The following is a 25,174-nucleotide window of genomic DNA, read 5'->3' on the forward strand; positions in this document are numbered from 1 at the left end:
AAGTTAACCGGTGCCCTGGGAACTGCACTACACATCAGATAAAATTCCTGCCATTGCCTCGAGTCCCTTGCTGAGGAGGCCTTCCTGGTTGAGTCTGACTGCCAAGAGCAGCCGACATGTTTCTCCACAGTTAGTGTTTTGAGGAAGGGTCTCAATGTGTATTCTAGGCTAGCCACAAACTCATACTCCCCTGTCTCAGCCTCATGTGCCAACATACCTGATGTCTCCCCACACATCATTACTGTCTTGTCCCAGTGAAACCTTGGGCATACCAGGGGTTTCATTAGTTTACTGTGAGGCAAGCATGTTCTTGTTAACAAATAAGTTCTGGTAAAGTATCGTAAGACGGCAGTTCCTAAAATATCCTTTCTCAGTTAAATTAAATGCCAAAGGCCAAGATACCGTGGAGAAAAGCATGTTTGCACAAAATTACTCCAAGTTTTCGAATAACACAACAATCAGAATAACACAGCTCAGTTTCCCAGACTGAGGAAGCCGTGCGGCAGGACATCAGTGCTAATCCTCGCGTGGCCGGGCACTGGGCACAGCACGTGTGCGGTTCCTAGAGTCCTCAGGAAAGTAGGACACCCCACGTAAACGGTAAAACCAGGGAAGTCGAGGTTCCTACCCATTCTCCTCCGATTACGGGGGGCCCTGCCCGGGGCAGAGCAGGGAATGGAAAGGATGTGCAGTGCGTCGTTGGCATGAGAGGCAGCGCTGACTGGGAGTAGACCAGAGGGTTTGGAGCAGGAGACCACGCAGAGCGCAGGAGCCTCTCCCTGGAGCTGTACCCACACACACAATGAAAAGAGCCAGGTCCTCCTTTTGACTTACCTTCATCTTCCCAAGGGTAGCAGTGAGGTCAGGAAGAAGCGTGGCTGAAGAGGTGTGAGCCTTGCTCCAGGAGACTGCATGTACTCTGAGCACAAGTGACTTCCTCACAGCAGCTACTCAGCTTCGCTCCGTCTGCATCCAGCATCGGACAGGACACCCAAAGCACAAGCAAACTAATGAACAAAAAGCTCCCATCAGCATTAGAAAGGAAACACCAATTACAGAATGGGCGGATGTGTCTGAAAGCCTCACAGTTTGCAATAGAGAGAATTTGGGCGAAGGATCCCAACAGACTTTTCTCCAGTGAATCTGTAAACATGACATTAAAGGCTTGGGGAGGCTCAGTGCTTGCTGCAGTAATTAGCACTGGGGAAATGCAGACTAGCACCTCCACGAGTTGTCACTCCACACCTACTAGGTTGGCCACAGCCATAAACACAGGGGCAGGTATAGACCAGGAGGTGGACACACTGAGACTCCCAGGAAGCAAGTGAAAACTGACAGCCTTTGAAAGATGAAACACTTGCCGTGGAACACAGCCATTGCGTCCGTTTCTAAATATGTAAGCAGGGAAAAATGGAAATATGTCCACTCAGAAACGTGGATATTTAGAGCACTGTCATTCATGATAGAAAGCAGCACATGTCTACAAGCTAATTAATGGTTAAATAAAATGTTAACACATCCATGTTATAGAATATTTCTTGGCCTTAAAAACAGTGACTCACGTTGCAGCAACGAAAGTATTGGCATCTACGTAGAGCAGGAGAGATGGCAGGTACGGTGCCGCTGGTAGGACCGATGGTTAACGGTGACGGAAAGTCTACATAACTCTGGCTTTGCTAGAAACCAGGCATATGATTTGTCTCAAAGCAAGTATCTCTGAATTACATGAAAAGTGACGGGTTGGCAAATGCACAAAGAAAAGTGAACTGTATGCATCTCTGCGTAGCTGTGAGGAGCACAGCCACTGTGCAGCGGGATTCGAGCTAGAGCCTGCGTATGACCGCTCTAGTGGGCTCTACAAGGAACCAGAGTCAGAATGTTGAAAAGATAGCTGTAGTTGTGTGCTTGTAACATTCACTCCATAAGGTAGACTCCATAGATCATCAGTGAGTAAGTGAGCTGACACAGAAAATATGAGACAGACGGACAGACAGTCAGACAGATAGATAGACAGGGAGAGAGAATAGATAGATAGATAGATAGATAGATAGGCAGGCAGGCAGGCAGGCAGGCAGGCAGGCAGGCAGGCAGACAGGCAGACAGACAGGCAGACAGACAGACAGCTATGCTAATGCCGATTGAATACCGTTCAGCCTCCAACAAGAAGCCTTGCCTTTCGTGACACATACATGGAACTAAAAGACATCTGCTGTCTGAAATGAATCAGGGACAGAAAGGCTGATTTCACTGTAAGTTCCATCTAAAAATGGAGAGCATGGAGAAGTAAGAAGTAACAGCGTGACTCCCAGAGGCTGGATTTGGGGAAAATTGCAAGTTGTAGATTAACCGGTGGTAGAAGGTTTCAAATAGATTGCAGGTGGGTAGATTTTGAGATCTGTTCCATAGAATGACTATATTCAGCAATAATATATATTTCCAAATAACCAAGAGAGTAAATTTCAAATATCTGACCACAAAAGAATTGTAGATGAGCAAGTACTGGCTATGTTAATAAGTATAATCTCATTACACGTGTGTGTGTGTGTGTGTGTGTGTGTGTGTGTGTGTGTGTGTACATGTATGTATCAAAACATCGAACTGTGGTTTGTCAGTCAAAACTGATTATAGTCATGTTTGCCAGGAACGGTAGTGTGCACCAATGTGCACCTTTAATCCCAGTATACAGTAGGCAGAGCAGATGAGTCTGAGTTTGAGGCTGGCCTGGTCCAGTCTAGCAGACAGATGTGCATTAACAACAAAAATGTATAAAGCTTTTTGAATTGAGCTAAAAAGTATGGAGGTAAGCTTTTAGGAAACAGACCCTGTAGGTGTGGTTTTAAATGAATTATAGATTGGGTGTAGATGTCCAAATCCTAACGTCACTTTCTACATTTTAAGGCCTCAGTGTTTATCTTAAAATGTGAGATGTAGTATATAATTTATAGAGTCTGTATATATGATAAAATAGAAAGGAACCTGTAGTAAGTATTACCTGTGTGTTGATATTGTTGCTTCAGAAACTCTGGGAACCAATTAGGTCATCATCATTACCATCTTAGACACCCACCTATAGGTCCCTACCATGTGGAGGTATCCATGCACGGGGCTTATAGAAATATGTGCGCTTATTGCTAGACCCCAGACGCCTGTGATCGAGTTAGAAGGGAATTGCAGTGGGAGGTGCTGTGGGCCAAGTGAGGACAGGCTTTCCCCAGGACAAGAGCTCCCCAGGGTGAGTGGTGACGCGACAAGGGAGGTCCCTGAGCTGATGAGATGCTCAGTGGATGGAGGGTTTGTTGCCTGATGTGGTAAAAGGGAAAAAGTAATTTCTACAAGCTTTCTTCTGACCTCTGCATGTGCGCACACATGCACACGCACACGTGGGAGGAGAGAGATTTTAAAAGAGGAAGTGTTAGAGAGTGGGTGGTTTATCCCGTAGACAGTGGTCTGCCATAACCATGGTCTTTCACTATCCTCCACGAGTAATGACCACTTTTTCTCCAGCATTGTCTTGTGATCAGTTGCTTAGAACGTTTTTGTAGTTCTTGCAGAGCAGCATTTCCCAAACAGTGGTGCACAGGAAAGTTGCTGGGTAGAGCTTCACTTTAGCTCGGGTGTTTGCCTTGAGGCCCCGGAATGCGTAAGTGCCCTGGAACTTGCTGTAGGGCCTACAACAAAGAAAGAGTTGACATTTTTAAACCTGTCACCTAGGGTCTTTCTAGTTGCCTTTCCAACTTTGTCTTCCATTATTCTCTTCCATTACCTTTATAACTATGCATAAAACCACCTCCTTAAAGTGACTGACAGTCTAACTGTCAAAGTTATCCTAATGTATACTACAGTGTGAAATTTCCTGGTGATCTGAATCAAGGTGAGTGGAGCTATTTAGAACGTTTCAGCTGTTTGACTGACAGCACTGAGTATGTGGGGGCCGTGGGGGGCCGTGGGGGGCCGTGGTGCTGCGCTCCATGGAAAGGCAAAGGAGAGGCAGGAGCGGCTTCTAATGCTGCAGAGTTGGCAATGGTGTTCTAGGAATGTTCTCTCCTCTTGCTTCCTTCTCATTTCAGGACACTTACAGCATTGTTTCTGAGACTATACTAGTGAGAGACAGAAGAACATTGATAGTTGAGTTTGCATTCAGTCTGCTTTAGGAAGTTAGAGGGTAGCCAGGGAATTTGCAAATGAGCCTTAGTTTTGCAATTACTTGGTGGATTTCCACATATCAGCCAGATAGCAAAACCCTGAGGGTTGAGCTACTTTAAAGAGATTGGAATTGGCTGAACCAAATTTATTTTGTAAGTAGACTAGTAACAAAAGTCAATTTGATATTTTGTTAAGTAACTATATTCTGTCGGGCAGTGATAACCGGTTACTAGGTAAAATTCACTGTGAGTACGCTCAGCTTAGTCTGCATTTTAGAAATTAATTTCAAAATATTAATTTTTGTTCTACTTCCATGAATTACGTAATTTGTTTAAATAATTATATGTGATTCATCTGATAATCAACTAAGAATTTATATACACTTTATCAGTAGACATTTATTTAAGTTCAGCTACAGTTTTGTTAAGTTCATAGTTGTAAGGCAGAAGCCCGTTGGAATATTTAACAGTCTGGTACATTGCTCCAGAAGCTAAACACATATTTTTGTTTGACTTGCAGAGAGTGCATAGGCTCAGTAAACTTTGATCTGCTTCAGGGTTAGGACTGATTCCATCTTAAAGCAAATTTATGAGAGTGCCTGATGTGATACAGTTGTTTCTAGTAAAATCAGACCAGCTCTAAGGAGCCAATCTGGGTCAGTCCCTGAGTCTATGAGAAACAGACTCCAACTCAGACACCATTGTAAACCCTGATCTAATGAGCACTTGCAGCTGACTTAATCCTATTGCAGATCTTGAAGCAGCCATGGGACAAAATGGTTTCCACATTGACATCAGTGGAAAGAGCTTTAGATTTTATCAGCAGAAAGAATACATACCTTGTACACACAGTAGCCACTTTTAAAGAATTAACATCATGATTCTTTCTAAGCCAAGTTGTTTCTGATGCAAACCTGGATTCAGGTGCCCAAAATGTGGTGTTTTGTTTTCTTAAAAACCTGAGGTCATTAAAAAATGAGAACTGGTCAAACTTAAAACTCTGAAGATAACATAAGGAATGGCATCTACACACAATGACCAGCTTACTCTGCTTAAATCGTTATGGATTTAAGAGGCATAAATAAAGCTGGGGAGACCATGAGAACGAGTTCAGACCCAGAAATGCAAAGTTTTCTTTGTAGTAATTTGTTTTCTTGAGCTTAGGAATCCCTGAAAGTAAGTTTAGTCTCTGCCAGCTTATGAGTAAGAGGAACTAGCATGAAAGGTAGGTGTTGAGTGACCCCCGACCCCCTTTTTTTTTCTTTCTGGTCTACCATTTTTGAATCACCAATAATGACCTAAGTAGTCCACTACCACTAGGCCCAGCTCTTTTTCTAATTTACAGCTTAGATTAGACCGCACATCGCAATAAAACGCATCTTGACTGAGCTACCTCCATATTGCGGTTACACTAACAGAGTCATGAACCATGAGGATGGAATGGAACGTTTGCTGGCGGGTGTGGTCAGTGATACTACAGAGACCTGAGACTCTAGTACACCGCTGTGTCTGTTCAGCCTGATGAGTATCCTTTGGGATGTGTTTTTGAACACTTGCCTCATTGTTGACAAAACTTGTCATTGACGGGGCAGTTACATTGTGTGGCAATTTTATAACATCTGGTTTGGAGAAAATAAAGCATTAAAAAATTTAATTTTATTGTACTCTATGATATTCAAGTTTAAACCTTGATTCTTTATTAATAGTTTCAGTTTTGTTATAGTTGAAGTCTTATATAAACCATAGCCTGGCCTAGAACTTGCTAAAAAAGACCAAGAATGGCCTGGCACTCTGAATCCTCTTGTCTTTACGTTCCAAGTGTTGTGATTACAGCCTGCACCACCACAAGCTTAAGTTTACCTTAAATAAGAGATAGGATTGAATGGGCTCACTGAACAAAGATTTTTACACCAAAGTCCAGCTAGTCTATGCTTTTTAAAACATTACATACCATATCACTGAGTTGAAATAGCAACTCATCATAATATTTTTCTGATCTATAATACTCAAAAATTGCAAGTATGAAGTATTCTTGTTTCTTGATAAAATTAATACAATTTGCTATTTATGTAAAGTTTCCAATGTGGAGACCATTGTATTAAAGTCTAGTAACTGCCTCTCCCAGCCCCAGCATGCCATACTATTCCATAAATATTTCAATAGGGAAGCATATGATTGTTTTTCAACTTTATAAATGCTCTCATTAGTAATTTCAGTATGCTTTAACCACTCCTCCTCCTTTTAACTGCATTTGATTTGCTAAGGCAGACATGATGTTGCTTGTTTGAGAGCACTGCTAAGTTTTATCGGGGCAGTAAAATTAGGATACACGTCACAGTAATCCACAGATATGATTGAAACTTTGATTCTGTGGTTTTACACTTGACTCTTTCATAATTTATAAGATGTGGAAAATGAACTCATGATTGGAAAAAGCTATTTTGATCCAGGTCAAAGTCTGATTGTTGACTGCTGAAGGAAATGTCAGTGCCGTGTCACACGCCCTCAGTTCCAAGAGGCAGGGTCACAGCCGTGTGCACCTGCTCCTGGCTCAGTTTGTAGACATGCTTCCTCCTGCTGTGTAATGACCATTAAACATAGAAATGTAGTGATGTTGAAATGGAAGCTATATTTTCCCTCATTGTCATCAGAGCAAAAGTCTAGTCCGTGCCAATATTCAAGTTTGCTTTCTACATTTCCTCTTGTAAAATATTTGAACATGTATTTATAGCATTTTATTATTCAAACTGGTGTGTGTGTGTGTGTGTGTGTGTGTGTGTGTGTGTGTGTGTGTGTGTGTATTGGGGTTGGGTTTGAGTTTTATGTGAAACAGAGTCTCATCTTCCATTTGGCCTCAACCTGGTAATGTTCTTATCCCCACCTCCAGATGTAAGGATGTGATCATGTACCACACCTGGCCAGGGCTGATTTTCAGTGTGATTATTAAAATGTTCGTATGACCTACAGGAAGCTTCAGCCCATCTTATTCTTTTCTATCCCAAAGTGCCATGGAAAGACACCTAATTACAATAAGGAGAAATGCCTGTGCGCCATTGTTCAATGCTGGTCTTTACCCTGTGTGGTTTTGGTCCTTTCTGCGGCCCTGGGGCCCAGCAGACTGCAGGCTGAACTAGGAAATATGTTAAGAGGAAGCCACTGAAGCTCCAGTTCTCAGCACCGTCTCTGTGCTGTTGGCCCTTCGTGTAATGCATTGCTGTGAATGGGAGGGAAATGTGCTGATGTCATCCGAGAAGTGAACTGTCGGTGTGACACGCTTTCCCAGCTATTGAAAACCTTCGCCTGGAACCCACTGATGGTGCAACTGTGATTTCAGTACCATCTGGTTGTGCTCGAGGCTTTAAAGCTGTTATCTCCACGTGAAATTTCAGAGTCCTATACTTTTTTTTTTCACCGAACTATCCATTTTTAGGCCACAAATATTTTCCCATCTCTTTCAGATTTTATCTAAAAGTATATTTTAACAGTATTTTAAAAGTTCTTAAACAATAACAGTTTATCTTGATGGATGGCATGCTGTGTTTTTTCATTTTATTTTAATTAGCCATTGTGGAACCAAATTCCCTTTTGTTTGAGTCTTTGGAATATTGTTTAATTATTGTTATCATGCCAGATATCGTAAAGGTTATTTTACCAATACAGTTTCATTTAACATAACCCATATGGAATCAATAGTCTAGTTTCCTAAAGTGAATGCTTGGAAAATCTTACATTCATATGTTAAGAGTACACATCCTTTCCTCATTAGTTGGAAAGGACAAGGATTTTGGCACAGGTTCTGTGTGGAAGCATTGAGCAGCTTTTATATGGATTTTGTTTTTAGCCTTTGATGACACTGTTTAGAATAGGAAGTATCTAATAAGTAAAGCATTTTGTCTCAAGTGCTGCCAGTGTGTTTAATATCTGCCTGGAGGTCTGAAACATTATCTTCTTCACTACAGTAATATGCATTTAATTCTCTGAAAGCAGAAGGTTGAACTCTTAAAAGGGACGCAAAGTACATTTTCAAACAGAATAATTCAAAGCATATGGAACGGGGGCCAGAGTTATGTACAGTTGGTTTTTATGGTTTAATCATGATCATGTTAATGCACACCAGTAGCTAATTAAAGAAAACTTTTATTGTTCACTTTAAATGAGTTAGGTAAGGAGTAGAGGCCCTGATGTGGGTGTGCTGCCCAGAGACGCACACCGCACTCCCCACGGCACACAGGAACTGCCAAAGGTTAGCCTCAAGCTATCACACGGTGAACTTTTTGTTTTCTCAGATGAATGGGAAATTTGGTGTTGCCAAGTTTAGGGCCCAACACTTACAATGAATCATAAAATCATCTAGCAGTGGGCCAGATCTTCCTCAACAGGGTGGATAGATCCACAGTGAGACCGAGACAAAAGGTTGGATCTTCAAACATGTCTCAATATCACCTTATTGTAGTGCTAAAATGATTTGGATGTAATTAGTGAGCCCATTGTAAGGATTAGTTTCTAACACTGAAAGATTTTTGGCCCTTTTTATTTTTCCAATGAGAGCTAGTCTCATCTCCGGGTCACGAGTTCAAATTCCATTCTGTGCAGTAGTGAGCAGACTTAGCTACTGCGTGAGTTCTGTGCAGTGGCCCACGTGTCCTAAGCAGATAGCTGCCACCTGGCCCCCACCATTTACTTACATCTCAAGACTCAGTGACATGTGCCGGGGCCTGATGTGTAATTCTCCATGCAGGCTGGACACTAACCTTCCTTATCACCCCTTACAGAATGGCTGTCTTGTTCTCAGGGAGACAAGATTTTAAGCATCAATCTGTGAGTCGGATACAAATTCTGCACACATGAAGCCTGCATATTTCCAGGTGTTAGTCTGTGGCTGGCTGTCCTGGTCGAGAGAACAAGGGTAGCTTTTGAAGAAGAAGATCTCACTTGGGATTGGTCATGGAACACACCAACAGACTCACTTAACCAACGGAAAATTTCAGTTTATAATGCCCCAAAATATGGCCAATAATCCTGGACTATTTAAAGACTCGCTTATTTTACTAGTTGGCAATGCATTTGGAGGTGTATTTGAAATTTTGACAGAATAACACAGAGCTTTGAAACTTAAGCTGTTACTTTGAGAGCAAGTGACCATTTTAACTCAGTTGCTAAATTAAGTATGTTTGCTCATGTATTCATTCCATGGATTCTAGTGAAGTGTTTTCTTTTACTCATAGGCTGTCAGCTTTCTCCTCACGGTCCTATTGAGTTACCTCCTTCTGCCTCAATTGGTAGCCACACTCTCCTCAGAAGATGACAGCATTTCGGAAAGACGGTGTATGTAATATGCTAACTCTGGAACGAGCAGTAAGCTAACCTGATCACAGGCTGAGGCAGATCAGAGTGTGAGAAAGTAAACAGCGGGGAAGGGAGAGGGCTGAGCAGCACCCAGAAGGATTGCAGGCATTTCTGTAAAGAAGGAGTTGTCTTCACTTACCATGGATGAAGTGCTTTATTCTTGTTTTCAGTCTATCACCCCATTCAGTGCTGTATTAGCCATGCATAAGGATATTCCAGCTTAAGGAGGTCCATCCAGAGACAGGATGGCTCACAGTAATCTCAGCTCACAGTACCGAGGATGCACCACTCCAAAGGCTTCATGCGTGAGTCTTGAAAGACATCACAAAGCTCAGTATTGGAAAGTCTTCAGAGTCACATATCTGCATCTTGACAGTCATTAATTCAGTCTGCTATGTGATTTGTTTACTATTATAGGAAGAACAGTCATCACTTCATATGTAAAGATCCTCTTAAACAATGATAGAGATCTTTCTGTCTAGGAGTTCTTCACCTGGTAAAAGCTAGGCCCTTTAGCACCTGCCTAGTTTAGGGAATTTTCTGTGCCAAGCACTACTACTTTGTACTTTCAAATCCTCATACCAACACTGTGATGAATAATGAACCGTCTTAGGAATATCCGCACAAAGGCTTACAGTTGTCCAAACTGTAGGACTTGGTGTCCAGTTTGAACTGTATTTAACTGTAGCTGTGTGTCACTATAACGCGTGTACCATTACACACTCTCCTCATAGAGCAAGAACATGGAGTATGATGTTTATCAGGCCAGATGGTATAGCCTGCTGGACATGGTGTGTGTGTGGGGGGGTTATATCCCATTGTTTAGGGGCCACGATTAACCAGAAATCATAAAGGAAGATAATCCAGTGGAGAAAGGTAGTGAATACGAGATGTAAAAGGCTGTGGGCACAAGAGTGTATTGTTACTGTAGCCCTGCTGTAAGATTCAGTGCACACTCCCTTGAAAGTCTTCACACATTCACACGGTCATCTGCTGGTCCTGTCCTCACGGTCACTGTTGTCCAGCAGCCTAGCCGAAGAGGAACTGGTGAGTTAGAGCTAGACCTGTTTCTCATTTAATTGTGTCCCAGCCCTCCTTGCTTCTGAGTTGTCACCACAGTGACAAATAGTGTCATTGTTCTGTAGTCAAGTATTGTGTAGTGTGTGACATGGTTTTGTGTGTGCACTGTACCTTTATAAGATGGCAGTACAGTAGGCACTTTACACTCCTGTCACATAAGTGTGAGAAATCATTGCTAGGTGTCATCCGCTTAGCAGGACCTCACAATGGAACAGAGCATTTTCAGTTCCAAAGTTTAGTGGAAGCTGTGGTGTCATGCAGCCCACCATTTAACCATATTGTTCTCGTGATATCTGATATCAATACCACAGTCCAGTATGACAGAACTTTCCGTTCCAGCACGCTATGATTTCTGCTGTGGTAGAATCCTGTGAAGTATGAAGATTATTAGAAGAGAACTCTTCTATTATTTTATTGGATACTCTCTGTATTTACATTTCAAATGTTATCTTTCCTCACCCCAGCCCCATCCCGCACCTCCCCTTCCATAAAGGTGCTCCCTCTCCCAACCACCCTCTCCACCTAAGTGCCTTGACGACCCCCTACCTTGGGAAAACGCGCCTTCACTGGACCAAAGGCCTAGAAGAGAACGTGTTAATGGATGACTCTGAGCCAGCTGTGGCCAGCTCAGTAAAGTGGTCACACAAGATCACTGTGTGGACAGACTGACTTCAGGACAAGAGCACAGTTTGGATAGAGTGACTTCAGAAAACATGGTGCCCTCTAAATGTAGGGTGACACTGTTTTGTTTCGAATAGGTTATGCCTTTGTGTTTCTCAGTACTGTAGAATCAAGATACTGTTGGGAAACCTTCGTAAAAGTTTCCTCATCATCCTTGATTATTAAGTTATTTAATATTTCACGGTGTGTTTGGGAGTCAGCCTACAATAATTTGTACCACTTGGCAAAATAGTTTTAAAAAGTCAAGTTAGAATATACTGATAAATAACACTCAGGAGTTATACTGTGCCCTAGGAATATCTCTCCATTCCAAGTTGTCTTGGATCCTAGTGCCATCTTTTGGAAAGGTGATTGGAAACACTCAATACCTGAACAGATTTTCATACTATTTACCTTGCAATTTAACTTCTTAGAAATTGTCCTAGAATTTTCTCATCAATTCTTGTAGATGCATCTTAGCAAGAATAAAAACCCAAACTTATAATTATGTGGGAGTCATTGAAAACATTAGTCATAACACCGAATGAAATGCTATACAGCTTTTTACAGGTTCCTTTTAGTAGTCCAAGGGATGACTGTGTGACTGTGCGTGTTTGAGGCCAGCAAGTATGAGCTATATAACAAGACCCTGCCAAGGAAAGGAACAAACTTACAAGGGTAATACCTTGTCTAGAAATGGGTTTTACATTTATCTCTGTAATAGGATTATAACCATAAAGGGGACTGAGTAGAGGGAAGAAAACATCTGAAAGTAAATCTGCCAAATAATGCTGTTGATGAATTGTTAATGCATCGGAAATCATAGAAAGGGGGGGTTTGTTTCTCATATGCAGTTAACTGACTTCCCATGCCTCTGTGGATTAGTCTCTCTCACTTCAAAGAAAGCTTCACAGTTAGGAGGTCCCAGGAGAAGAGGAAGGTCTCAGAGGGACTACTCATCTGTGGCCACCACAGTCCTCTCTTCTCCACAGCGTCAGCAGTGGAAAGTCCACCTCAGAGGCTGTCTTACCTGGAGTGCTGACTGGTCAGCTCACCTTTACCTCCTCCCAAGTCACATCTTTTTAATGTCATCCACTTATTTAATTTGATCATCTTTGCCCTCAGAGTCTGAACTTCTTATATTTTCCCTTTTTAAAAAAAACTATACAAAGTTCTATAAACCAGTTTTATAGTAAGGATGAAAAACTCAATATGACCTGCACCCACATGGAACTGTGTTCGCCAGTGGTAACCCTGGTTGGTAGCTGAAGTCATTTGTTGCATTATTTGGAGTTATTGTAAAACTACTAAAATGGTTATTTTAGGAAACATTTTTAGTAGCTGATTCATTTTATTAATATCAAGTGAGAAATATTGACACTCTGAAGTACATTTTAATGAAGGAAATGCACATTTGACATTTGTTCTTAAGAATTTTTGGCAAGGTGTCAGGCGTGTAATCTCAGCTGTTGGAAGACTGAGTCATAAGGGTTGCTCTGAATTTCAAACCAGCCTGAGAAACACAGAGTTTCAGGTTAACTCAGGCTAAGGAGCAAGAACCATTCTCAAAAAAAGAAAAAAAAAAATTTCTTTGGATCATGAGGCAACTTTTTTTCTTGAAAACTGGCATCCATTTAGTTTCTGTGATTATGGCTTTAAGTTTACTAAACTCATTTTAAGTTCCTTTTACCAGCATGTTTCTATGACATGGTTCATGTAGTGACACTTGATGAATAACTACTTTGACATATTTGCTTGTTTTTTCTTACAGACCTCTAAACAAGAGCAGAAGAAAGCAGATACATTCGACGGAGGCACGGCCGAAACCTCCTCGCGGTGCAGTGGTGCCCGGGACAGCGGCATTGGAAGTGACAGCGTTCAGATCCGCATCGTGCAGATAGAGCAGTACAGTGGGGCCAGTCAGCACCGCATCGCCTGCCCCTCACACCAGTCATCCATTGTGAAGAACCTGAACTTCATCCCCTTCGACATATTTATCACTGCCAGTAGGATCTCCCTGATGACCTATTCCTCAGTGGCCTTACCCAAATCCAAGTCACCAGAGCAGAGGGAAGATGGGAGAACAGGCAAGAGTTCCTTAAATCTCCCAGATGTTGATTCTGATGTAGCTAAGCCTAATCAGGCGTGCGTTTCCGTGGTGACTGCGGAGGATCCCTTAAGCAGTAGCACTGCTTTCTCTTCAGGGAAGAAAATCAGGGGTCTCTCCCTTGAAAGCCTCCATGCATCCACACGGTCGTCCGCCAGGCAAGCCCTCGGAGTCACTGTTGTCCGGCAGCCTGGCCGAAGAGGAACCGGGGACTTAGAGCTAGACCTGTTTCTCCATCTAATTGTGTCCCAGCCCTCCTTGCTTCTGAGTTGTCACCACAGGAAACAGAGAATGGAAATATCCATCTTTGATGCTATGCTCAAAGGTGTAGCTTCTGACTACAAATGTGCAGGTAAGAGCCTTGAAAATATAGAGTATAGTAGTAAGTTTTTCTTTCCACTTCCAAGGTTTAGCAAACAAAAAACACAGCTGAGTGACCAGACCTTCTCTTCCCTACGGTGTATGGTAAATACGTGCCTGTAACTGAACTGAGTTTAAGAAAATGTTGGGAAATTCTCACGTGCCTCTGAATAGTCGGTTTCCTGAGTCATTGTATGAATCGGGCTCCTTCTTGGCTGCAGATGTACTTGCAGCGTGTAGTGTTTGGGAGCCATAGCTGTTAGTAGGAAAGGTTCATAGGCAGGCCGTCCACGGTAGAAGAGTCTGTAATTTAAAACAGCATAAGAAGCTATTATAGTGTTCATCTCATCATCTTACTAAAATTCACATGCAGTCAAGGAAGATGATCAAAATACAGTATTTAAAGACATACTTTTATTGACAAAACAAAACACAAAGACCTTTTTTTTCAAATTAGAGATTTGGCAGCAAACACCAGCATGTGGGTAGCTGGGTCTCCTGTTGAAGAGCACAGCAAACACAAGTTGACAGGTGGCTATCACGCCTAGTGGGTGGAAGCCAGCAGTGAGGCCTTTGGAGACCTGGTCTGACTGGGAAGTCCTCTGGTTAATCCTTGGCATTAAAGGGACCCATTGAATTAATTACTAACCATTTTCACATCAATACGACAAAAGCAGCTTGAGGGCAGGAAGGGCTGTGGCTCTTGTGACAGGACCAGTACATCTTGTCAGCGTGGACCACACAAGGCGGCAGGCACTTTCCCGCCTTTCTTTGTCCCTTTCCCTTTGCATGTTGATTTGAAATCTACCCTGGGATGGCAGACCCTCCCCTCTCTGCTAACTCTCTGGGCAGTCCTCACTTCAGAGTCCTGAGCTGGCCGCTCCTGCTAGGCTCCAGAAAGTATTTACCTGTAAGGAACTTTTAAACCACTGGCAGTTCGTCAGCCAGGCTGAGTATTTATACCACGGATGTCGGCAAATCAAACAGTTCTACTGCTGTGAAAGCCAGTTGTTAACATGACCTGCAACTACTGCTTTTCTCTTCAGACACCCCATCACTGAGTGAGTAGGACTTCACCTGAGGACTTCTACCCACTTGGCTGATGCCTCTTTATGGTTCTGACTAGCACTGGTTGGAACTTGGTATGAGATTGGAAGAGTAAATCTTACTTCTCAGCCTAAGGTCACTGAACTATGATCTCTCATGTGGGTGTCTTTAACGGCTCTGCTAAGAGGTATTAGGAAAGACGGGAAAAGAGGAATGGGAAGGTGCCGATGAGAACTTCTATAGCCTCTTCCCAAACTCGCTTTATAGATATGCCGAAATAATATCTCAGAAGATGTATCTCTTTGCTGACTTGAAGTTCTACCTATGGTTATGGGGTGTGTGTGTGTGTGTGTGTGTGTGTGTGTGTGTGTACATAAATATACCTGTGTGTATATAAATGTAAATATATAAAATATATCTCAGGGCACTGATGACTGAGCTGAGCTGTACAGATGAGACCCGCTGCTGGGTTTCACTTCCAAATACAGAGAAGTAGATTTGCCGGAATCTGTTTCACAAGGATATCCCTAAATCATGTCTGTGTCCTTTGATCTAAATATGGATTCAGCAAGGTTGTAAGAACTCAAATGAGCTATATCTTGGGGGGGGGGGGGGGGATGGAACCCTATTTCAGCAGATGAAGCTAATGGGAAGGCATGGGCCTGTGTTAGAGTGGAGTAACTTTCTGAGGAAACTCTCCTGAATATTCTGTGGGCGCCTTCCCGGGGGACCTACTTAAACCCTTGTATGATCCAAGTGCAGCAACACTTGGTTATAACCAAGTGTTACCGTTGTAGTATGTGCTTTACATAATCATGTTTCTTAGAAATTAGTTTAGCACTTTGGGGAAATTTGTTAGAAAACGAAAAAGTCAAGTAAAAAGACAACAACAGATGACTTAAAACAAGCTGTAACTGTCACTGGGTACACTGCCAAGAGTTCTACTGTTTGAAATACATTCTTTATTTTATCCTGATAGTAAGTCAGCGAGGGATGCCCTGCTTCACGTTACAGATGGAGAAACTAAGAAAATAACGCCTAGAGAAGTGGGTTCCCTCAGTCAGAGCTGTGTCCTGACAAGGCTTAGTCAACATCTGGGTCCTGAGGACGGAGCTGTGAAGCTTCTGTCCCCAGCCTCCAGCAGACTTCCTTCTTTGCTCAGATTGCGCAAATGGTTCCTTGCAGAGTTTTAACTTGTGCATTTGTCTGTGTGCCATGGAGTGACTGTATAAAATAGCATATCTTCACAGGGTGACAAACCTGGCTTCACATGCTGGTGCTGTTTACAGGATGTAGAATTATCTGGGAGGTCAGTTGTGATGATGAGCTAATTATCGAATAATTCTGAGGAGCTAATGCTAATAATTCCTAGCATGGAGTCCAGTAAGGAATAAGCCTGAATGAATGCTCTGTTACTGCTTCCTCTGCTGTATATGACAGAAAGTTTCCGAAACTAGAAAGCGGAAAATGGGACTTTTATTCCCACCGTGTCATTGATGGCCCTAGTGTGCGGGCACGTCTTCCTGCGCTTCTGATGCGTCATCTACAAACGTGATGATCACAAAAGATAGCGACAAAGACCGTTTCACACCCACAGTTGTGTCATTTGTGATCTAGAATTCTTCTCCCCACCATTACCTTGTTCACAACTATAACTTGTAATTAGCCTATACTACTTAAGCAGGAAGCCACTGAGATGTTACATTAAAAGCTGAAGACAAGCATACTGATTTAAAACTATTGTGGACTTTTGAAGATGTAAGTTTTCTTCAATACCCTAAAAAAACACTAATTAGTTTTCTCAATGTTTTAAATATTTTAATTAAATATTAATAAAATTTCCTTTCAAAACTGGACTTTGGACATTTGTTTTCAAGGTCCACTTGGATGAAATGATCAACTCCTGTTACCAACCTAATTATCCAGGTAGTTTATGTAGTGCTTTCCCATATTCCAAAAAGAAACCTTGCATTGACAGTCCATTGGGAGTCTTAAGATGGTAGTTCTATACATCGGAAAACATGAGCATGGCCGCTGTGGTAAAGTTCACAGTGATGGAGGGGACGGAGAGTGCGGTGGGACGGGCTGGCTCTTCTTTTGAGTCCTGAAGCCAAGCACTCTTCAGTGTCACTCTTCATTGCCCTGTGTTGGAGGATAAAATGGGGCGTCAAAATGAAGCCAACCTTCTAAGAAAGCTTAAAAGTTCAGAAGCAGCAGAAGTTAAAGATGAAAGAAGGAACAGGTTGTGTCTTTCTACGTTGCTCATAATTTTGGATGTTCAAATTAATATTTTATTAATGTAGTAGCCAGGCAGGAGCAAATTTGGCATGAATGTGTGTGTTGATTGGTTTTGTGAACATTCCTAGACATTCCTAGAAGAGTGAATCTTGAAGAATTGCTTCCCTCAAGCAATTCTTTGGGAGTGTCTCTGGAGTGTTTTCTCCCTATCCTACTGTGAGGATTGTACAGGATCCCGGTGCAGGTTGGCCTTGAGTTGAGTAAGAGGTCAATCCAGTAAACAGCACTCCTCCGTGGCCTCTGCTTCTTTCCTGCCAGTGAATCCCTGTCCCGACTTCCTTCAGCACACACTGGAAGCTGGAATACTCTTTCCTCTATAGGTTTCTGTTGCTCATGGTTTTTTACTGCATCAGAAAGGCAAAGGGGGATGAAAGAGAATTACATTATCACAGATCTTATTTAACTCAGGATGTGACGTTTAACTTTTCATTATTTAGTGTTGAAAAAATTCATGCCAAGGAACTAGTCATCTTAGACGACAGAATTCTAGAATTCAAGCAAATCTCGTTAAGTCGTGGACTTGGTCCTTCTCATCACTCCTTGTTAAAGCCTGGCTCTGGTGAGTCTAGAAGTGGAGAGCTCGTGTTAGGTTAAGAGGATTTCACTCAGGGGACATAGTAAAGTAATCATCATGAAGACTTTGAACTCAAATACTAATAATCTATTGAACTTGTCGATATATGCTGATATATCTCAATAATTCTATTAAACGTATCAGTGTAATATTTAAAATTGTTTCCCTTCCTGTTTATGTAGTCAGTCAAGTTCCCTTCATGCCTTAGATCTCCTTCCCCTTCCTATGTGCTTGTGTTTGATACTCAGACCCTAGTTACTCCTAGATGCATCTTGGGAACCCATAGTACAGAAGCAGTTTCTGCCCTCAGGCATCTCCGTTTGTCTAATCACTGTACTGAGCACTGCTGGTAAGGGCTTAGACATACAGTGCTTAGATGACCTCAGTAAAGCTGAACTTGTGCTTCCCGAGAGACAGTTTAGAAAAGCTCTACCAAATGACCTGAATACAGAGGCCTGCTTAATTTTATTAGTGGTAGATTCAGCTTCCCTTCTTCCCTCTCTGGGTTCAAACAAGAAGTCTGGCTGGGCGTGGTGGTGTATGCCTTTAATCCCAGCACTTGGTGGGTGGCTCAGCTCAAGGCCAGCCTGGTCTATAGAGTGAAGTTACAGAACAGCCAGGGCTACACAGAGACCAAAAAGAGAAGGGGGCAGTCTTATTTATTGCAGTCATGGTTTCTACATGTGTAATGAATTGTTTTCCTCTAACTGTTCTCAAGCTCTTTCTTCTTTATATGATTATGATATGTTTTAACTTGATTTCCTTGAATGTATTCATTTTTAGGGTCTATGAGCCTCTTAATGCTCTAAGTTGGGTTTTTGCTTTGTTTCTATTACATGTGAGGACTTGGAAACATCATTTGTCCAAATTTGTTTCCAGCACTCTGTCTGCCCCGATGTTACTTTTAATTCTGACTTTTGGGCTCTTAAGACTTTCTCATCCTGCCTTGACCCTTATGGTCAGAGTTTTTATGGACTTTTTCAGTTTTTGTTTCCCTGTTTGAAACGTGTGCATTTCTACTCATTCTGAGTATGGCCTTATAAAATACAGTTGTGACAGCTACTTACACTCTTACACGCCTTTGTCACTAATGATAACATAGCTACAACTTTATCCATACACACAGACACACATGTGTACTTGTATGCACATGCACGCACACACACACACACACAGGCTCTCGGCACTAAACCAAGAAAAGGCTACAAAGTTTCCCTTCTCATTTCCTAAAGCCATGGGGCCTTAATTCCCCGAGTTTCTGTTGTGGATTTGATTATCTTCCTCCCATCTGTGCAGACAGCTCAAGGCTCACTCTCAAATCAAAGTTACAAGAAAGAACAAAAACAAAGGCAAAACAATCTCAGGAACTCACTATTAGTGAATCATATCTGTGAGCTTGGCACCCTTCCTCATTTGTGTTGGTCATATTCATTTAGACACACACACACACACACACACACACACACACACACACAAGTCATAGGATTCTGTCTTTCCGTCTGTCAGTACGGGTCACTGGCATCAATGAAAAATGACAGACAAACTACTCCCAGGGAACTGTCAGCATCAGCCTAGATTCTCAGTGCCCACAGCTGCTGCCCCAGTATGCAGAGGGAGCCGAGACGGTCTCTCTGGTTCCTTGGAACTTGTTTTCATGCAGATTCATGTGGAAAAGGAAGCATTGTAAAGTTGTCCTTCATTGTCAATCTACCTTCCTCAGGATATACGACATACATATCTGCATGCACACACCTGTTTATGTATGTATAATGTGCGTATGTATTTATGTGTATATATACATATACATAAAATATAAAATTTGTTCAATTCTAACCAGAATATGTGACAAGTAAAATCTACTACTTAAGCACATCTAATTTATAAACATTAAGTTAGATATAACATATAGCACATCATATTGACTATGTTATTAATAAAGTATAATTTCCAATATGCACAACTTAATGATCCTAAGCTATACCAGCTATATCATTAAATAAGTACAATACTATATTTTTATTTTCTTTTTCCAAAAATTGAAATGTTATATTTAAAAACTGACTTATTAGCTTGAGTTAATTTTGATAATTAATAATAATAAACTTCAATTAATTTCCAGCACAGTCCAAATAAATAATATATTTGTAAGATATGTTTTTAAAGATTTTAATTATTAAAGTTACATATTGGGAGCCCTTTTCATGCTCTGTTACCTGGAACCAGCTCTGCAGAAAAGAGCCTCTGCAGCGTCTTCATTTGTAGCAGCTGTGGTACTGGCGACTCCATTGAAATAAAGATGTCTGTAGCTGTTTGCAACATAATCATATTAGTTGTATTTAGAAATATTTTAAATGATATTTGTTTTGTTTAAGATAATGAAGTCCAGATTTTAAATTGCGTCATAACTTAACGATGTACCCTAAGGCAACTTCAAAATGTCATTCTCCTTATTTATTTGGGGATTTTGTTATTTGCTTTTGAAGAAACGACTACGCCATCTGGTCCCTTCTGAACAAGTTCGACCATTCATTTATACAACCCCATACTTGTTTAGTGCACAGTCGGTCTAGGATATTATTTCTCAGTGATACATGCTAAGACATAACAAGCCAAATGAAAACAGCTCCTTTGCCCACTCAGAATTTTTGTGCTGATAGTAACTTTTCAAGTATCAGATAGATTAAAATATATCATACTGAGGAAAAGCAAAGTGTATTAACACTTTGCTGGATGGTAATGTCAAAGACACAATGTATGTAGCATTGGATATCTTTCTGTATTTTAAAATGCTGTAAATATTAGGTAAGGTCTACTAAGAGACAGACATTGAGTAAAGCCCAGTTGGAGCCACCAGAATTAAGAAATAATCAGTGCTGAGTTCTAATCCCTGCTCTGCTCTTTATAGCCAGGTATGGCTGTAAGCAAATTAATCTTAATCTCCCCAAGCTTTAGTTGCTCTGTCTGTGGCCTGGGGTGGTGCTGGGAGCTGCTTCTTGGGGCTGTGAGGAGAAGCAGACAGGGGCATATGCAGTCCTTAGTTCTTTGTGTGGCACAGAGCTGGATACATGCTGATGCTATTGTGGCTACTTTTATTATTTTAGTTGCTACCTTTAGGTCTATTTAAAATAGCAACTGTAATTGGCTTTAAAATACTCCTATGTTTCAGTGTCCTTAAAACTAATGTACAACATGAAATGTTTCAGTTACATCCTTTGGCTGGATTGCCATTTCAATAGGACTGCAGAAAGTGTGCCAGGGACTTTTGAGTAAACCAACAATTGAAAAATCATAAACTAGTTTCTTACACCTCATAAATCATATCATGATTTCATTGAGGCATTATGGCTTTGTGAAAAGGATTAATTACATGTATCTTTAGAATATACAGTTGTTAATGTCTCTGAAAAGGCTTAAAATTAACTTGTGACTTTAATGTCAAAAGGATTGCAACTTGAGCGTTGATCTGAACGTGTAGCTTCTCGGAACATTTCCTGCTGGTCTGCAACATGTAGTGACCCTGGTTCACACACTTGGCAAATAGGTCGATTGTTTAAATGCATCCCTTTGACAGAAAAACCACTGAGGGGAGTTAGTTATATATGATGAAATATATTGCAAAGAAAATCACAAAACTTGACGCTCAGGGTCTTTCACACAGCAATTACATTTTTGATTATTTAATTTCCTTTATAAAATGCTACAGTAATATCAGCTATGTAAACTTTGGTAATTTTAGTGTTGCAGACCTCTTTGCTTAAAAATGGATATTTACACTTGTAATTAAGTTCCTCTTTGGATATATAATTACCTTTTATTAAATAGGAGGGTAATCACCTTTGTTAAATTGCACTGAGTTTTACTCAAATGCTATCCGTTAAAATATAACTCATGCTATAATTTAACATAAAAACAATGAAATAGGAAAAAAATTACAAAAATATCTAAAAAGAGCAAAGCAAGACAAAATGAAAAGTCAACAGAAATGTATTAAGTTGTCATCACACACACTGTCCTCTGATGAGTGTCATTAAGTAGAAAGAACCAACTTCCAGCAAGATGTGGAGGATTCTGTTCTAAATGTAAGAACCAAGTGTTTGCTTAGATTTTTCCAAACCTACTTTTAATAAGGGTTCTTAAATGTTTTCAACTCCCTTCTAACCCACCATCTACCCCAGGCAGTGGAAAGGGAAGTGGGGGACTAGGACATGGAGGTAGTGGACCTGTTTGCAAATAGTTCTTTAAAGCAACTCCAATCTCATTGTGAGGAAGTCAGCAGTCCAGTTCACAGGAGTTAGAAGTGGCAGCTCCCTCCACTCCCTCCACTCAGACAGCCTTCACAAGCCAACAATGGCAGGCCAATCCAGAAGAAACCACAAGGCCCTGCTGTATCCTGTTTAGAAGTACTGTCAGAACCAAGGGCTTCTCCTCCCATTGATGCTCAACAAGGCCGTCCTCTGTTACATGTGCAGCTGGAGCCATGGGTCCGTCCATGTGCACTCTTTGGATGGTGGTTTAGTCCCTGGGAGCTCTGGCTGGTTGGTATTGTTGTTCCTATGGGGTTGCAAACACCGTTAGCTCCTTCAGTCCTTTCTCTAACTCCATTGGGGACCCTGTTCTCCATTCAGCAGCTGGCTGCAAGCATCTGCCCTTGTATTTGTCAGGCTAGAAAACACAAATCAGCAGCATTGGCATAGCCCAGCAGAAACTGCCAGGCTTCCTCTGAATTAGCACAAGTCAGCAGAAGTGACCAGAACTAGCAGGGATGCCTGGAGAAGTTCTCTGCCATGCCTCTCTCAACTAAGTGGTCAGTGAAGATGAAGACATGAGACCAGTGAAGTGTTGCAAAGCTAGCTGTCATTGTCTGTTGAGTCCTATTTATGCTTCCTCCAGACATCACATGTCCTCCCGTGGCACTTGCCTCAGCAAAGCTCCATGTGAGTCTGTATCAGCTCAGATGTGCAGACACTTCCACTTCACTGGGCCAGTCAGCCCAAAGTCCAAGGAAAGGCAGGAAGCGGCCAGAATACCACCAGACGGTTTTGGTGCAAACAGCGACCAGCAAGGAATAGCAAGGCATACCAGTACCATCCAGCATGACACTGTCTGCCGGGTTACATCCATTCTTATTCTTAACCTCATGTATCCTTTCATGTATGTGCTGTAGATAACATGCTTTCACCCGTGTGCCCCAGCCAAGCATCATTTGACATAACTGACTTTCCAAAGACCCCAGACGTTGCACTTCACGGGGGCACTTCGATCCTGTCCGTCGGTACATGCATGCTTGCATGTTGCAGAAGAGCAAGCGTGAGCAGAAGGGCTTACATGTGTGTGCAGAGGCGGCTTACATGTGTGTGCAGAGGCCTAGATGGGATGAGAGCAGCTCACCGGGGTCCGGTGCAGTCACAGCTACATTCCGAGTTATTTTCTGTCCAGACACTGGATTATTTTGACATATGCTTGACCTCAGGTCCTTCACAATTTAATTTTCAGGTATTATAGGCACCTTATAGACTACATTTGATTCTGGGGATTTTTAAAATCAACAAAAAAAAAAGACTAATTATTTAAACTATAAATCATAAAACAAATACGAAAGAGCACAAAAAGCTTACATATTCTATATTGCTTTTTCATGCGCAGTGGTCAGGAAATGCCTGGCCTTCGAGTTGCAGGGACTTGCACTCCATACACTGTGAGGGCCAGATCAGCCGTGGCCCCACTGAGCCTCACTGTCGGCAGTTCCATAGAGAGATGCACAGGTCCAGTAGATAGGCCTCCACGGTGCTACTCATCAAATTATCTGCCAGCTCTATTGATAAATAAACATTTTTAAAGAATTCTTGTGTATATGAGTGCTTTGCCTCTATGTATTTTATGTACCCATGCATGACGGGTGCTCATAAAAACTAGAAGAGAGCACCAGTTCTCCGGAGCTGCAGTTTCAAACGGCTGTGAGCCACCATGTAGACTGTGGCGACCACCCTGCTTCCCTGAGCAGCAGTACTGTCCGATCTCTCCAGACAGGTGCATCCATTCTTGGCTGGGCCTAAGAAATACTAAGCAAAAAGATTGTCTTTTCTCCAGAGCTCACAACTAATATCTCATCTAAAGTATTTTATTCTACTGCACTCTGACTAGCTGTGAAGCCAGCTTTATCTTCCTTTAAGAAGGAAATCTATAAAATTAAAATTTGCTATACTCACTAACTTCTTTGTAATTCACGGTGGGGTCTTGTTTTAGTTTCTTCTTTGTGTCTACCCAGACATTATTGGTTTTAGTTCAGAAAACTGAAAGCTGGGCCGTTTGGCTCGATTATTCACTTCCTTGATTCATATGTAGGACACATACTTAAGGGATGACAGTAAACATAAGAACTTCGTTAATCATCAGAATTGGAACAAAGGGAAGTTGTTCTGTCTGCAGTGTTTAATAGGGATATGAAGTATGTTGATTTAAAGCTCAGTAACTTCTACTCATGAGCAAACCTCATTGCTTTTACCTTTTTAATTATATCCCACTTACTCTAGATGGGAAATAAAGAAAATTAGACAACATGGGATAAACAACTTAAAGGAAAACCATACACATGTGGTAGTTTTGATAAGAATGGCCCCCACTGGCTAATATATTTGAATATTTAGTTATAAGGGGTAGCACTGTTTAACAAGGATGAGGAGGTGTGGCCTTATTGCAGGAAGTGTATGAGCAGGGTGGGCTTTGAGGTTTCAAAAGCCCAAGCCAGGCTGTGCATGCGTTGTGCACGCCTGTGTGTTTGAGAGAACAAGAAGAGGTGGAGACTGCCTACCTGCCTGTGGACCAGAATGGAGTTCTCCCAGCTACTCTCCAGCTGCGGCTTTTATGCCACCATCCTCCCTGCCATGATCAAAATGGACTAAACCTCTAAAACTGCAAGTGACTCCAGTTATATGGTTTTTTATTAGACTTTGGGACTTTGAACTAGAAATCAGTTGAATATCTGAAGTGGGGCTTACTGGGCTCCCTTAGTAGGAGTATGGAAGGGAGCAATAAAAACGTTAATGCTTAATTTCCTTTCCACACACTACCACAAATGTACTCCCCACCCCTGGAATAGGTGGCAAAGAACTTTAAAATAAATAGTCTTTTTAATGCTCTATACCTTATTTCAAAGTCTCCCATATGGCTATAACTAACAGCATGGTCAGCCTACCACAGCAATACCCTGCTGTCTGGTACCCAGTTCTTTGTTAGTGGCTGTTCTATTACTGTGAAGAGATATTGTAACTATGGAAACTCTTGTTATCTCAATTGATGTCAGGAGAAACAAACACAAGTATCTACATGATACACACACACACACACACATACACGCATGCACACACACACACACACACACACACACACACACACACACACACAGTTAACAAAATAGAACAGAAATGCTTTGGCAATTACAATCCTGTGTGTGGCCTTAGCTGGTATTATAAGCACCGTTCTCTGCCCAGCATTGTATCCTTCCTCTCTGCCCAGCATTGTATCCTTCCTCTCTGCCCAGCATTGTATCCTTCCTCTCTGCTC

General features: G+C 41.7%; 1 protein-coding gene across 1 annotated transcript in view; it reads left to right on the forward strand.

Annotated features, from left to right (window-relative positions):
• The window catches only part of VPS13B (vacuolar protein sorting 13 homolog B), a 425,975-nt gene that overhangs the window by 240,865 nt on the left and 159,936 nt on the right, over positions 1-25,174 (forward strand). Inside the window, exon 34 of the mRNA XM_080909429.1 lies at positions 13,000-13,687. Coding sequence (XP_080765555.1) covers positions 13,000-13,687 — 688 coding nt within the window. The remainder of the gene's footprint in view (positions 1-12,999; positions 13,688-25,174) is intronic.

The sequence above is a fragment of the Micromys minutus genome (assembly GCF_963924665.1).
Source record: "Micromys minutus genome assembly, chromosome: 33".
NCBI classification, from domain to species: Eukaryota; Metazoa; Chordata; class Mammalia; order Rodentia; family Muridae; genus Micromys; species Micromys minutus.